Below are 16,325 nucleotides of genomic sequence, written 5' to 3'. Positions count from 1 at the left end.
AATAAGTCGTACAAGGAGTTCTAGCTTGACCTTCTTCTCTCACGAGCGTGAGGGGAGTTGAAACTCGCTAAAGAACTTTAAAATAAAAGAATGAACGAAGAATGGAAGGTAAGAACTTGAATTAAAGGCAATACGAAAGGTAAAAGCGTGAAAAACAAAGAAATGAACAACTAGAACATAAACATAAACCCTAAAAATGTGTTCTACAACTAGGGAGCATCTAAAAGAAGATGAAATGAAGCTTGGAAGGTATAATTTGTTGATGGAGAGATGACTTCCTTTTATAGCACCCTACGTTGGTTGAAACTCTCCTCCATTTTGGGTGGAAAAGGGTTGAGATTCACCTAACCACCTCACTTGGACTTGGACTCACGGTTTTGAACATGTGGGAAATGTCCTCCTTGCCCTTCATTAATCAAAACGTGCGTTTTGACATTTTGTCCTCCAAAAATGCACCGGGCGCAATTATGCAAAAACAGAATTCTGTTATTTTCTTCCAACTTTGACTGCATTTATCTCATATTTATCCTAAAATACCATAGTTTGAATTTTATGCAGAAATAATCTCTGCATGTTCTACTTTTAACGATATGTGGTCCTTTTTGGCAAATAATGATTTGGAATGGGTAAAAAACGTGGTCAAACAGGGCTACCGACACATGTTTCTGCAGTAAAAAGTCAACCCTAACATGCCACCTGCTCCATTTGAATAGCTTTGAGGATTATCAGCAAAACGACTTCAGTTGTAGTTGTATATTCTTCGTCGACGAAAGACGAAGCTACAATTTGTTGTTTTTTTCGAACTCCAAGATATTGCATTAAGACCCAAACAAAACACATTTCTTGAAGTACTCTTTCAATGATAAAGGGAACCTGGCCCAATCATTCTCAGTGTAGCCAACGAGCTTACATTCTTTCACCCTTACATCCTTCAGCCCGTGCTTCTTGGTACCCTACAAATATCTCAAAACTCTTTTTGCAGCACCATAATGATATTTAATTGGATCATTCATGTATCTCAAAATGATGCTGACATAATGCATAATATCTGGCCTAGTATTAGTAAGATAAATCAATGAACCAACAAGACTTCAACAAGTCTTCGAATCTGCTTTACTAGATTTATCTTCACCACATAACTTATCATTTAATGTCACAGGAGTTGCAATTAGGCTTGTAGTTGATCATGTGAATTTTTTTGAGTAACTGATCGATATATATATTTTTCTTAAGAAAGAAAAATATCACCTACTGCTTTACTTGATTTTCAAGAAAATATTTCACTAGACCCAAAGAGTCTGTAGACCCTAAATTTGTTCGGTATTCCATTTCATCATTTTTTAAATTTTATTTGTAGTAATTTTCTTGTAGAATTTTTTTTTATATTTTATGGTAAATATTTTCCATTGGGTGTGTTTTGTCCAAAGAAAAAAAAAGTATTCGATTTAAATATTGAATTCCTTATTTTTTTTTCAAAATCAAATATTTTTAAATAAAATCAAAAAGATTTTTTTTTGAATAAATGTTCTAAAGAAAATTCAATAAAAATAATAAAATCTTATTCATCTCAAAAAGTGATTTGACAAATTTGGTAAAACAATCAAATATTTTAATCAATAATATATCTTATTTTCATTCCTTTTAAGATTGAGTAATTAATAATTTTTCTTTTTCTTGTTCTCTATTATTTTGTTTAATTGTTTGATATTTTCTTTAAAAAATGGTTTTGAATTCACTGTAAATAGGTGGTAGTAGTTTAGGTATCACGAAGGAACACATCACGAAAAACTACAATTTCTCTCCCAATTTTGTTTACTTGTTGTCTCCAGCTCTCACGGTCTCTCTCTCTTTTTCTTCTTTAAATATTTTTTTCCTTCTTTTTTTTCTTTCCTCCTCGTTACTCTCTTTGTTCTTAGTTTTTTCCTTCACAAAAAATACAACTACATTTTCTCTCCATCGTTTTCTTTTTTCGTGCGATCTCTCTTCGAGGCTCTCTCATTCTTTCATTTTGTTTTGTTCTTTCTTCTTTCAACATATATTTTTTTTTCGTTTTCTTTTCTCTCTATTGCTCTCTTCTTCTTTGTTTATTTTTATTTTTATTTTTCTTATTTAAAAGTTTTGTTCTCTTATGTTACACAAAGGACAAACGAGAAAGCAACGGGAAGAGAATCAAAGAGGCTACCAGACGAACCGAACCGAGCTGAGCACGGCTTGGTCTCGATCCGGGCTCGACCCATGGCCAAGCCCGACACTCGCCCTTTTAAATGTGCCCTAATTCATTGTGCCCTACAACAATGAATTAGGGCACATTTAAAAGGATCTGGAACCTTCCGTGCGACTATAAGTAGGCCATATAGCCTAACCTTAAGGTAAGTCAAATTCTACACTTGAGTTCCATTGCTCAACTACTCTCCTTGCTAACTTAGGCATCGGAGCCCGTGTGACAAAAGTCACATCGGTCAAGCTGTATTCGATTTTGTTGGTCTTCGACTCCCAGATAATCGAGTTTGGTAGGAGCCACGAAAGGAACCGGGTGAGCATATTCCACGCATCAACAATTGGCCCGTCTGTGGGAAACAAAACAAGTCGTACGGTCGAACAGCATGACGCCGAAAATAAGTCCACGATGCTCTGACGATGACTACCATGCAAGGAGGAAGTTAAATTTGGATGACCCCCGATAGGAGGATCCGAGGGCGAGACGGGACTGAGTTGACAAAACCCGGAGTGCTAAGAACGGTCGCCCCAGGTACCTACAACAACAGCCCCTGAACAACTCTAAAGTCAATTTGCTGCCCTGGAAAAAAAGGTAGAGGACATGTTTCAATGCATGACTGAGCTACTTCAACAACTAGAACAATGAGAGGCCAGCGAGGTACCCTTCGTCAGAGACCCCCGAAAGGGAAAGGCCCAGTAGAGAGTGAGACTGAAGAATCAACGAACAGTGTAGGGAGCAAGTTGAGGCTAGGGGGAATATCAAACAGTGAACTCAGATTTTCAACTCCTGAAGCCAGTAAAAAGGCAAAAAGCAATAGAAATACCCTGTACCAGATGGGAGCAAGAGCAACCAAGATAAACAAAACGCGGAGCCCATAGGTCTCGACAAAGACAAGTTGGTAGATCGGCCCGAGTTGTCTAAAAAGCAACAAAGTCAAAAGGAGAAGGGTTCGATCTCGAAGAGCTACTGGATCAAGCCAACTCGCCATTTACAGAAGAAATCAAGGGGGAGAAGGTCCCTCCAAAATTCAAGCTACTAACAGTGAAACAGTTCGACTGGTCTGCCGACCTAGTGGACCAACTTAACACCTACCGAGAATGGATGGATATCACGAGGTGGTGGAGGCGACCATGTGTCTGGTGTTCTCGACAACTTTGAGTGGGTCGGCCAGGGTATGGTTTCGATAGCTGAAGGGAGGTTCGATCTCGAGCTTCAAGAACCTGGCCAGGGCATTTGTGACCTAGTTCGTGGGAGGACGAAGCCGAAGCCGACTCGTGGCTTATCTTCTGACTATCAAACAGAGGGCAACAAAGAGCCTTCACGACTATATGGCTCGATTCAATGAGGAGAAATTACAGGTTGAGGGTGTCACGGATGCAGTATCTCTACTAGCTTTCATGTCCGGCATCAAGGACGAACACCTTTCATTCTTCTTTGGGAAAAAGACGCCAAACGTCTTCTCGGAGGCACTCAGCCGAGCTCAGATGTACATGAGCGCCAGAGAGTTCTTCCACTCAAAGAAATAGTCAGAGGGAAAATGGTTCGACCAGAAGAGAGAGAGATTTGGGGATAAGCCACAGTCATCGAGATGAGAGAAAAGATATCGGACCAGCCAGAAGGATCCACCCTGGAAGTTTGAGAAGTATACCCCAACTATGGTCCCACTCGAACAGGTATTCGTGGAGATCAAAGACCAAAGGTTGCTCAAATGGCCAGAAAGGATGAAAGCACCTCCAAGTAAAAGAGGCAAAGGGCGATATTGCCCTTTCCATCTAGACCACAGTCATGCTACTCAGGATTGCTTCGATCTCAAAGAAGAAGTGGAAGGGCTCATCCAGAGAGGATATCTCAAAGAGTATGTGAAGGATCCTAAAGCGACTCAAAACAGTGAGAACAACTGTAAATCACCCGCTTGAGGAATCCGAAAAATAATGGAAGGTCCGGTAGAGAGAAAATCTTGCAGAAAGAGAAAGGCAAGCGTACAAGATCTACCATGCATTTGTTGAAGAACAACCGACAAAAATCGAGTTCTTAGAGGATGAGGTGACTCACATCTTCCACCCACATAACGATGCACTAGTCATCAATCTGAAAATAGCCAATGCAAAGGTACACTGGATCTTGGTAGATGGGGGTAGCTCGCCAGATATCATCTCCTTGACAGCTTACAAAACCATGGATCTAGGAGAAAGAGGGCTTAAAAGTAGCCCGGCACCACTAGTAGGGTTTGGAGGAGAATGGGTCATTCCTGAAGGGAGAATAGAATTGCCGGTGACATTCGGAAGCGGGCCAAAAAGCATCACTAAAATGGTAGACTTTTTGGTCGTCGACTATGCATCTTCCTGTAATGCGATATTAGGAAGACCAACAATGCACATGCTCAAAGCAATACCATCCAGATACCACCAGTCTATTAAATTCCCAACACCTGGTGGAATAGGTGAGATCAAAGGAGAGCAACGGGTATCACGTGAGTGCTACTATGCTTCTATGAAGGGCAACGACAAGGCTTCTACTGCGGGTGACCATTGATTTCTTCACTCAACCAACAAGTATAAGATAGGTTTAAGTTTCTTTGTTTCACTATCATTTTATTTTTCAAGATTATTGGTTTTTACGTTATCAATAAAAGTGTCCATTGTCTACATACTTGAGTGCTCCCTATCAACTTTATTGTGTACTCCTCAAGTAGGGCGCATAGTAGTACATCAATCTACATCAATCGACAAGAATTGGAAAGAACAATTCAAGAAGTGGGTCACTTGACCTAGCACGGTTAAAACGCAAGATGGAGAAAAATCAAAAGTCAAACGACAGCAACTAAAGGTACAAAACCATTGGCCACGGCCAAGAGGTTAGAAACCTATGAGAAGTAAAGGCAATGAAAATCAGCTCCATCTGAGTTAGAGCCGTAAGGCAATAATTTCTGGTAATAGAGAATTTATTGATAATTCCAAAGATAGCTACAAATAAAGGCAAGGCAACAACATAACAACAGCTAGTTCATAAAAGCGATCAACGCAGATAAAATGGCTCTCCACCCTCCTACTCATCGTCATCATCATCCATGTCGTCGGGGGCATCACGCTCGACTCTAAAGCGCTCTTGGAGAAAGGAGTAGTCAATGATTGGATGCTCAGTAGAAACTTGGCAAAGAGACTAGGAGATGCCACACTCCATGGCAGCATTCTGTAAATCAACATACTTCTACATTTTCCTGAATTCCCTGACCAAGAATTCATAGTTGGAGAGCTGAGTGTTGGCCTCATCAAGCCTCATTTCTAGGTTGGCAAGCTCCTCATCTCGGAATTTTCTCTTCTCGGTTTCCAACTCACGCTGAGCGCCCTCCAGGAGGCTATTGGACTGATCCAAGGAGAAGAGAGCCTGATCCAACTCCTCCCGAGAGGCATAATTACAGCAAAGGTGGTTGATCTCATCGGCAACTCGACCTGAGAACACCACCAGACGATTAAAAACTTGCCTAAGTCAGAAACCAAACGCTACGGCAGGTACTTAAAATTACAAATGTTCACCTGGTGGAGATCGCTTAGGCATGCATTGATGCTGTGCTGAGGATTCGACAAGTCAAAATACGACCCACTCGACAATTCTCTGAACCCTCACCAAAGGCTAAACGCCCTCTCCAGGTAGACTGCCCCATCGACATCAGCGTTGTACGGACTAGAGAAAGGGAAAATTGAAGCATGAGAGGAGCTCCCTGGGTGACCACGAAAGGTAGAGGGGGTTGGCGTCCCTTGAATCCGAGCACAACGTCGGGGTGCTGCGAAGGGCATTGAGGCCCAGCCTGTCGAGATGGGGGGTCTTCCTCTGTCAAATTGGTCATCTCGATGTCTGAGGCTCGGTTGGAGTATGCCCCTGAGTTTTGAGCATTCCAGCGGCGCTCTTTTTCAAATAGAGAGGCACTCCGTCTCGACATTTCTACAAAAAGGGATAAAGGTGAAAATCGACTGTCACGCACAATTTAGAATAGTTCTTAGTGGTTACCTGGGAGTGATGAGGGGGAGCCAAGCCAAAGTCTACTAGGTTCTGTTTCTTAACTAGATTTGGACCCCAATGTTTGGCATCTGACAACTGGAGGACGGTGTGGTAGAAGTCAAACCTTCGGCAGTGAGCTGACAATTTCGAGGAACTGTCAACAAAGGAAGAAAAATATCAGAATAAAATCTACGAAAAGTCCCGATAGAGCTCGGAAATCTACTTACCTAACTCCCTACACTCAGTCGGGATGGGAAAATACAATCCTCTCTCGTCACGATGTAGCCAGTCACCACCGACAAGAAAGCACTCGTCCTTCCAATGATTCACTGAGGAAGGACCTATAACAAGAACCTGATTCCGAGAGCTAACGTAAAAATGAAAATTATCCTTACAGCCATGTTTGAGGAAATATAGCGACATAAAATTGGCCGCGGTTAGAGGTTGTTCACCACAGAGGTAGAACCACAAAATGACAAAATAAAGCAACTAATCAGGGTAGACCACCCGTTGGGAACAATTTGAGGAGCTACTTGGTTGAAAGCTAAAAAATTTTGAAGAAATAGAGGCAATGGTAAACGGGCACCGAATTGGAACATGGCTACGTAAAATACAACATCTCCAGGGAAAGACGCGTCAATACTTTCTCCCAGATCCGAAAGATGAAGGCTAATCGAATCAGGAATGCGGTATTTCGAACGCAGACGACATAGGTCCCTCGTTATAAGAGTGGAATTATCTACCCAAGAGGGACGGTAGGGTCGAGACCCAGAAGAAGGGTTTGATGATGACCCGTCTTCAGAGGAGGTCCACTCGAAGTTAAGATCAGATTCCATGGTGGTAAGGAAACACAACAAAAGCAAAGTAAAGAGAAATGTACCTTAGTTGAAGGGATGATTGACATTAGAAGAGTTGAATAAGGTTTAAATAGCCCTCAACATAGAAGCATAGCTCTCGATCTGATGGTCTTTGGCCATCGGTCCGAAGCCTGCTCTGCTTGGTAAGCGGGAACCCGTGATCTTCTCGGTCACGGGTCTTACAGTGAGGGGGAAATTCAACCCATGACCTTCTCGGGTCTCACGATGATGGGATAACTTGTCTAGCCTGAATTGAAAGACTTCGACAATAAGATTGAGGCTTGCTAGGCTCAACATCGGAAAAGCCCGTGACTTCCCCAGTCACGAGACTGACATAGCATGGCAAGTCACGATAACTATAGGGGCACAACAGCAGAGAAGGTCCTTCCTTTATGACATCTAACAAAGTTGTGAAAGGTTAAGTACGATATGACTACCCTTGATAAAACTCATTGTTTGTGCACCCCAGCATTCCTATCAACATACTCCCAAAGAGATGGGGACAAATCCATCGCCTCTAGAGTAGGGGGGAATTGTTATACAAAGGAAAAATGACAAAGCAACAGGAAGAGAATCAAAGAGACTACCACGTCTCGGCTCATTGTTTGAGCCGAGCACGTCTCGGTCCCGACCTGGGCTCAGCTTATGGCCAAGCCCTGCACTCGCCCTCTTCTGATCTCACGCACCTTAGGCCTGCAGCAATGAATTAGAGCACATTTAGAAGGATCTGGAACCTTCCGTGCGACTGTAAGTAGGCCATGTAGCCTAACCCTAAGGTATGTCAAATTCTACACTTGAGTTCCATTGCTCAACTACTCTCCTTGCTAACTTAGGCATTAGAGCCCGTGTGACAAAAGTCACACAGGTTTAGCTGTGTTTGGCTTTGTAGGTCTTCGACTCCCAGATAATTGAGTTTGGTGTGAGCCGTGGAAGGAATCGAGAGAGCATATTGAACGCATCAACATCGTATATTTCTCTTCGTTCTCTCCTTCAAATATCTTTCTTAATCATTTTTTTCTCTTCAACCGACCATATATAATTTCCTTCATCACCTTCTTTCTTTTTCTTCACTTTATTTTATTTTATTTTTCTTTTTTTTTCTCCTCCTTAATTTCTTTCCCCAAATTTTTGGTTATAGGGTTATTTTCACTACAATTTTCTACTTCAACATTTGACAGGCACCACAAGTGAATAGGAGGTAAAAATCAGACACTCATCACAATTCTTTTGGGAAATACGCAACTAAGCCCGTAGAGGATTACAATCGTCACCCCACCAATTCGAGAGGGTGGGTATCTGACACGACCCGCCCTAAACACCTACTAACTATAGGACAAGTCGTGCCGACCACAGACCCCCAACCATCTACCAAGTCTATAGTCAACTTCTTTTTAAATTTCTAAAACCAATTTAGATTATTCTTCAACATATAAAACATAAAGTGTAACATAATTCACTTCAAAAATAACTATTCGGACACAACTTCTAAACATGTTGTACAACCACAAAAGGTACAACTATTCCAGTATAAGTCATTCTAGATGTACATACAAAATGATATGCAAATTCTGAGACGGTGAGTGGCAGAAACTGATCGGCTATCTCTATGAAACTCAGGTGCAACCTGGTGGAGAAAAACAATGATAAACAATGAGCTTGGAAGCTCAGTGAGTGGTATTTTATTAAGAAAATAATTTCGTAAAACTTATTCCATAAAAACAACTGAAATTTCAATTCTTAAGACGAGCTTCATAAAGCTGAAATAATAAACATTCTCGTTAAAACTTCAAATAACTTGATCAACTAAAATTCAGTAATTTTCTGAGCATAACTTATAACAACATATACTTTCTAAAAACACTTTCTAAATACGTATCAAATATCTTCTTTCAAATCTAAAACAGGTTAAGAAAACTCACCACCACATATGTACCCACATTCTATTCTGGTCTACTGGCATAGAATAATCTCAATACGTATAGCAAAATAATTCTATTTCTGGTCTACTGGCATAGAGTAATCTCAATATACACAGCATAATATTTCTCTCAACGCGCGAAGTAAAATGGTCCCAAAGACCTTCTATTTCTGGGTATACTATAGAAATACATTCACATAGCTACGAGTAATCACTTAGATACAACAAAATGGTGGTTTGAAAACTTATTTCTGCATAAAATTCTCAATCTTATAAACAGTTCTAAAATTCTTCTTTTTCTTCTTTCTAAGAACATTTTTTTCTCAAATCACTTCTAAACATATTTCTTTCTAATCATATTCAATAAACACAACTGTTTCTCATTAAATCATAAAACATTTCTATGTTCTCAGAAGCATTCATAAGTTCTCAGCAAACTCAATTTCTCAACAGAAATAATCAAACATACGTAATAAATACTTTCTTAAAGTTCTATAATAGATATCTTAAAATATTTAGTTAAATAACCACTCACAAATCCTATGAACGAGGTGAATTGGGTTGGTACGCTGCTACAATTTCCGATCGTCCTGAAATAATAATCAATGAAATTTCAATTCACACTCAATTTCCAATCTAAACTTTACAATTCTTCAAATTAAACCATAAATTTAATCAACAACCTCATTCTCTCTCTACCATCCAATTACACCTTTTCCTCTCTCATCTTCCTTACAAGTGGGACCCACCTCCCACAATCATATCCTTTTAACCCATTTCAATTTCTTACACGTGAATAGCCTCAATTCCCAACCATTTTTTTCCTTCAATTTTCTTTTATTTTTAATTTTAACCCACTCATTATTTCTCCTCTACTATTCACCTTGTTCCTCCCTCAACCACAACCAACGGAACCCTCCATTTCTTCCTCTCCATTTTCTTCTCTTCTTATTCTTTTACTTCACAGATTCCTCCGACCTACAACAATTAAATCACGCACAGAGGCCGAAACCATCACAAGAGTTCAAGAAATCTCTTAGGCAAACAACAAACCCATAGACCATTTCATTCCAATCTCAAATAAACTTATGATTCACAAACCCACAAAGCAAGGGAGTCCATATCCTAGAAATTCAGGGTTTAAAATTGTAAAACTTACCAAAGTCAAGTTCCCAACCCCAAACCCGTTTTAGAATCAACTTCAATTTCATCCTCCTTCCTCTGTTTCGTTTACATTTCTTTCGTTTCTTTTTTTCCTTCTCTTCTTTTTCTTTCGTTTTCTTCTCTGTTTCTTTTTTTCTTTCTTTTGTTTTTCAGCTCCACGTGGCTTCCTCCACAACACACACATCTCACTTTCCCACTTCTCTTTTCTTTTTTTCTTCTTGTTTTCTTTTATTTTTCTTCTTTAAAAAAAACTCAAAATTACAAAAACACCCTTACAGTATCTCTCCCTACAACCTTCCTTACACAGAAATCTCGATAACTCTCCTCCTTACTGACCACGAGATATTTCTACCCAGTGACTACCCTGTCGTACAGCCACAGGCCCAACTTTCTCTCTCTTGGCTGTTATACTCTCACTCCCCTATTATTCCCCCTTTCCCGATACAATTATCTTCCCGCCCCTTATAGAATATGTGTTAGTTATTAGGGATCTAACATATTTCCCCTATTCAGAACCACCTTGTCCCCAAGGTGGAAATAAAAGAATTGTCATTCCATGTCATGGATAGATTCCCATGTGGGTTCTTCCAGAGGTATGCCCTTCTAGCTAATGAGAGCTTATTCTTCTCCCGTGGTACCATTAACGCTTGTGGCAAAGACTTCTACAGGCACAGCTATCCACTCCAGTTCCTCAGTCAAATGTGTGGGAAAGTGTTGCACTTTCAGATTGGGACCTTTAGCCGGTTTCAATGCGATACAAGGAAAACGAGTTGGATGGTGGTATAGTCAAGAAGTGCTAGTCGATAGACCACCTTGCCTATGCGTTGAGTTATTTCATACGGCCCAAAGAATTTGGCACCAGCTTCTCATTGCTTTTCTTGGCCACCAAATTCTGCCTATATGGGCGAATTTTCAGAAGTACTTCATCCGTCCTTGTGCTCGTATCAAATTCTTCTTGAGAAGTGCTATGACATGATATCTATTGTGCAATTGTCGATCAAGGGTGTCATTAGCGGTTTTCGAAGGGCCATAGCTAAGCAATGGGGGAGGTGCCCTCCCATAGACCGCCTGGAATGGGGTAGTTCCCAAAGAAGCATGGAAGGTAGTGTTGTACCAATACTCTGCCCATGGTAAACATTGTCCCCATGTCCGCGGAGACTCACTACAGAAACATCTCATATAGGTCTCCATGCATTTGTTAACGATTTCCATTTGCCCATCCATTTGAGGATGATAGGCTATGCTTCTTTTCAATTTAGTTCCTTTATTTCTGAACAATTCCATCCAAAAATCGCTAAGGAAAATCTTATCTCTATCTGAAATAATGGATTAAGGGAATCCATGGAGTCTTACCACTTCCTTAATGAATGTCGTTGTCACTGTTTTGGCAGTAAAAGGGGAGGCACAGAGGAATGAAATTAGTGTATTTGCTCAAACGATCTACTACCATGAAGATAGTATCATTCTCGAGAGACTTAGGAAGACCTTCAATGAAATCCATGGTGATATCCTCCCATATGTAGTCTGGCATAGGCAACGATTGCTATAACCCAGCCGGTGACGTAGCCATAGTTTTATTTCTTTGGCATACACAACATTCCTCAACGAACCTCTTCATGTCACCGTTCATGCCTTGTGATAACTTTCTAAAAGAGAGTTATTTGGGTAAGAATTTCACATAACTTAGCTAAGGATAGTCTTATTTGCACCCAATTTACACTAAGTCTGCGCATGAAATGTTATAATTTTATTTCCCTCCTTAACTTTGCTAACATTATTAGAAGATCTAAGTTTGAGTATTTTGTTGCACCATCAACACTATGCTACAACATTGGAATAAAAAAAGAGCAGAAAGCGACAAGCTGATAGTGACAGAACTTTACAATGGGAGTTACCATAGTAATTCATGGAATCACGTGGAAGTGAGAGCTAAGGCCCATGGGATTTATTTGTTGCCCTAAAAACAGGAGGGGGTATTAAAGCTCAAATTTCAGGAAGCCTTCATGCCTCACTTCACACATCACCTCACGCTCACTTCAAGACAACCTCCCAAAAATAGTTTCGAAGAAGTCAGGAGGAAGAGAAGAGCGCCTCCTGAAGCAGCACGACCTGCTTGGAGTTGAAACCTTCAACTCCATCTCTTCATCCTTGATTCTATTTTGTATTATATTTCTTCTTGTTATTTTCTTGCTTTCTTTTATAGTTATGCGTACCTAAGCCCATTTGTAAGGGGGAAATGTTGTGAACTCTTTTCTTGGGCTGTAAACAGTGCTATTAGTGTTAATGATGATGAATATTGAGTTGAAGTTATTTTCAGCATGTTTGATCACCATTGTTGTAATATCTCCTTGTTAACTCTTGGAAAATTGTAATAGGGAGTGATAAACTTCAATTCATGCTAAAATATGCTTGAGTTAGATAATGGGTACTTAGGAATAGGGCTCACCTAGCACGATTAAAAACTGTTACTATATGCTGTGGAGTTTGTCTAGAAACCCTAATAGCACCAAATATAGGACGTCTGGGAAGACTCCATGTCTGTTTGGCTAATAACATTGTTTGTGTAGCCCAAAAAAGGTCACATTAAACTTCTCACCTTGCCCTGTTGAAAGTAAGTGGTTAACCTTTAATTTCATAATTTTACCCTTAAAATTACGAGAAGTTGATTTAAGTCCAGATTAATTGAATTTGGTGAACACCATAGCATTTATTTCTTTTATGGCCCTTTTTTCTGTTGTTCATAAATTGCATTTAAATATTAGCTTTCTTGAGCCATTATTGAAGTGTTTAGTGAGCAGCCCTGTGGATTCGAACTTTTTATTACTTGCTACGACGATAGTGTATACTTGCACATAAGGGACATATATTCGCTCAACATCTTGCCAATATCGATCCCCACATAGTCTTTTATAGGTGCGAAGAAACCCATAATGTCCTCCCAAAACCGAATTATGATAGAGGTGCAATATGGCCGGTAGAAGAGAGGATGATTTAAATAACACCATCTGGTTCTTATACCTCAGCTCCCCTTGTCTCAAACTAAATTTGGGATGGCTGTCAGAATCCATAAGTAGGGTCTCAATGATCTTGGCCATATGCAGATCAACTAAAACTTCAGTTTTGATTAACTCAACATCCAACAGAGTAGGTGCTGTCATGACAACTAGGTATGGCCCCGAGGACATTCGTGACAGGGGTAAGGAACACATTGTGCCCTTTTGAGCCTGTTGTTGGGACTTTCTCTACCTTCAAAAGATAAGAGACACGTGCAAGTATACACGGTCACAAGTAATACTTGGGAGTAATCCAAGGTCGAATCCTCAGGAACATGTGCTTTTCAAAACAGATTTAAAGAAGTGAATGGTTCAAAGTGCAACTGTGGTCTATGAAGAAAATAGTGATGAAATATTCTTGTTTGGGGTTTCAAATATCAAGAAATTTAATAAAACACAATCTCTCTGTTTCCTACCTTAGTTTTGATGAAAAATATGGAAGTTACACACTTTGGAAAAAATGCACCAGCCACTATTTGGCTAAATCTTGGGAATATGAGTTCAACCCTTTCACGAACCTCTTTTGGTTGCTGCAGAGGCTAGGGTAACCTACCATCATATTTCTATGTGTGATTACAATCCTATAAAGTATTTATCAACTCATTTTCATTTATGGTTCAGAAGGCCTATGTCTAGGACCGTATTTTATGCGCTTATGTCTAAGTCATATCCCATATTGGTTTCCTATTATTTTACCAAACCCACCCTTCTCGGAGTTGGGCTTTAGTGCATAAATCAAATTCCCAGTGGCCAAATGGAAAAAAAAAACGTAAAGATAATTTTTTAAAAACCAACCCAAGATTGCGCCTGGTGCAATCTGGTCAAATCCGGAGCATGTTCGAAAATAAAATCATTTGACTAAGTCATTCCACAGAGAGGCCGATAAATAACTTAGTGCATAATTATGGTAAAGAAAAAGCACATAAACATAAAAGAAAGAATTTCCATTGAATTCAAATTAATAAAAACGACGTACAAAGCGTTCTAGCTCTTCCCTTGTCTCTTTCGAGTGTGAGAGGAGGGTAAACTCGCTTAAGAACGTTAAAAGAATAAAATAAATAAAGAACGGAAGTACAAACTCGAATTAAAGGCAATACGATAAGTAAAAGAGTGAAAATACAATATACGAACAACTAAAATGTAACTCTAAACCATATGAACAAATTCTCTAGCTAAGAACAGAAGAAAAGAAGATGAAAACGAGATGAGAATGGATGCTTTGCTGTTGGGGAAGTGGCTCCCTTTTATAGGCCCTCAAGTTGGTTGAACTTCCCACCATTTTAGGTGAAAATGGGTTGAGATTCTCTCAACAACTCTTCTTTGACTTGGACTTACGATTTTGGCTTCATTCAAATATGTTGGAAATGACCTTTATGCCCATTATTAAGTGAAACGCAAGTTTTGAAGAAATGTTGACCAAAAAAGCACCAGGCTCTATTTCCCTGAAAACAGAATTCTGTTATTTTCTTCTAACTTTGACCGCATTTTTCTCATATTTTTTCTAAAGTACCATATATTGCAAATTATCCAGAAATGTTCTACGCATGTTCTACTTTAAGAATATGTAAACCTTTTTAGCTAATACTAATGGGAAATGGTTCATTTTATGGTCAAACAAGCCTACCGACACACATTTCTGCAGTCAAAAATTAACCCTAACACCTGTCAAAAACCAACGTAGCATGCTCATTCCATTCGAAGGAATCTTTCTTTAGTAGCTGGGTGAGGAGGGCAACCAACACACCATAGTGTATCACAAATTTGTTGTAATATCCTGTCAATCCAAAGAACCCCCTCAATTATTGAACATTAGTATGGATGGGACACTATAGCATAGCTTCGATTTTTGCCTGATCTGCTTCAACGCCTTCTGCCGAGATCCAATGCCCCAAATATTCGATCTTCGATTGGGCAAAGTGCACATCTTAAGATTAGCATATAGGGAATTATCTCGCAAAACATTAAAAACAATAGTGAGGTGAGTTACATGTGAATCCAAATTTGGATTGTACACCAGGATTTCATAAAAAAAAGTACGAACTTATGTAGGAAGGACCGAAATATGTGATTCATGGAGGACTTAATAGTGGGAGGGGCATTGGTGAATCCAAACAGCATAACAAAAAATTCGTAATGGCCCTCGTGAGTATGGAATGCAATCTTTGGGGCATTTTCAGGCGCCATTATCATATGATGATAGCCAGATTTCAGGTCAATTTTGGAGTAGACTTGCAATCCATGCAATTCATCTAGTAGTTCTTTTTTTTTCTTTTTGATAACCTAGGAGTCGGCGGCCCTTTGGCATTTATGCCCCTATACCTGTTACATACGCAATGGGTCATTGCTTGGTGGAATTGCATTCTATGTGACTTGAACCCAAGACCTCAAGGATATTTCTTAAGGTCCCAAACCACCCAAGCTATCCCTTGGGGACTTAATTCATCTAGTAGTTCTTCAATGACAGGGATAGGAAACTTATACGGAATTGTTGCCTGGTTCAATGCTCTGTAATCCACATAAAACCTCCAACTGCCATCTTCTTTTTTACAAGGATTACTAGGCTTGAATAAGGGCTAACACTTGGTTGAATAATCCCCTTTTGGAGCATTTCGGTGATCATGTTCTCAATTTCCGCCTTCTGGACATGAGCGTATCTGTATGGCCTTACATTGACAAGTTGTTCCTCTTCTTTCAACTGGATCTTATGGTCGATCACTCGTGGTGGTGGCAATTCATCCGTACTCTAGAACACTTCTCGTACTTTTTTAGAGGTTTCCCAGTTTTAGCGGGCCTTTCCCTTATGAGTTCTCCTTGTTCACTGCCCTGAGGATCATTCTGGGTCGTCAGTGCCCGAAGTTCTACTAAGAATCCCTGATCAATAGTTTTCCATGCTTGTGTCATTCGTTTAAGGGAAACCTCCATACGGGTAAGCGAGAGATCCCCCTTAAGAACGATTCGCTTACCCCCTGTGTAAAGGTCATGGTGAACACCGACCAATCCATCTTATTTTTCTCCATCACCTGCAACCATTCAATTTCCAAGATAACATCCAAGTTCAATTGGGAGGAAGTCTTCGACTACCGTGACTTCGAGTAACTCCATCTTCACTCTGCAGCATA

At 39.9% G+C, this 16,325-nt stretch overlaps 1 protein-coding gene across 1 annotated transcript; it reads left to right on the top strand.

The window, feature by feature from the left end:
* Positions 1-3,873: 3,873 nt before the first annotated feature.
* Positions 3,874-4,750, top strand: LOC111018902 (uncharacterized). The gene is made up of 2 exons (XM_022295166.1): positions 3,874-4,105; positions 4,182-4,750. Exons 1-2 carry the CDS (start codon positions 3,874-3,876, stop codon positions 4,748-4,750), a joined length of 801 nt encoding a protein of 266 aa, XP_022150858.1.
* The last annotated feature ends 11,575 nt before the right edge of the window (positions 4,751-16,325 follow it).

This window comes from Momordica charantia (assembly GCF_013281855.1).
Source record: "Momordica charantia cultivar OHB3-1 chromosome 2 unlocalized genomic scaffold, Mcharantia_2.0 BLBB01000002.1, whole genome shotgun sequence".
NCBI classification, from domain to species: domain Eukaryota; kingdom Viridiplantae; phylum Streptophyta; class Magnoliopsida; order Cucurbitales; family Cucurbitaceae; genus Momordica; species Momordica charantia.
This window is presented reverse-complemented; position numbering and strand designations above follow the sequence as displayed.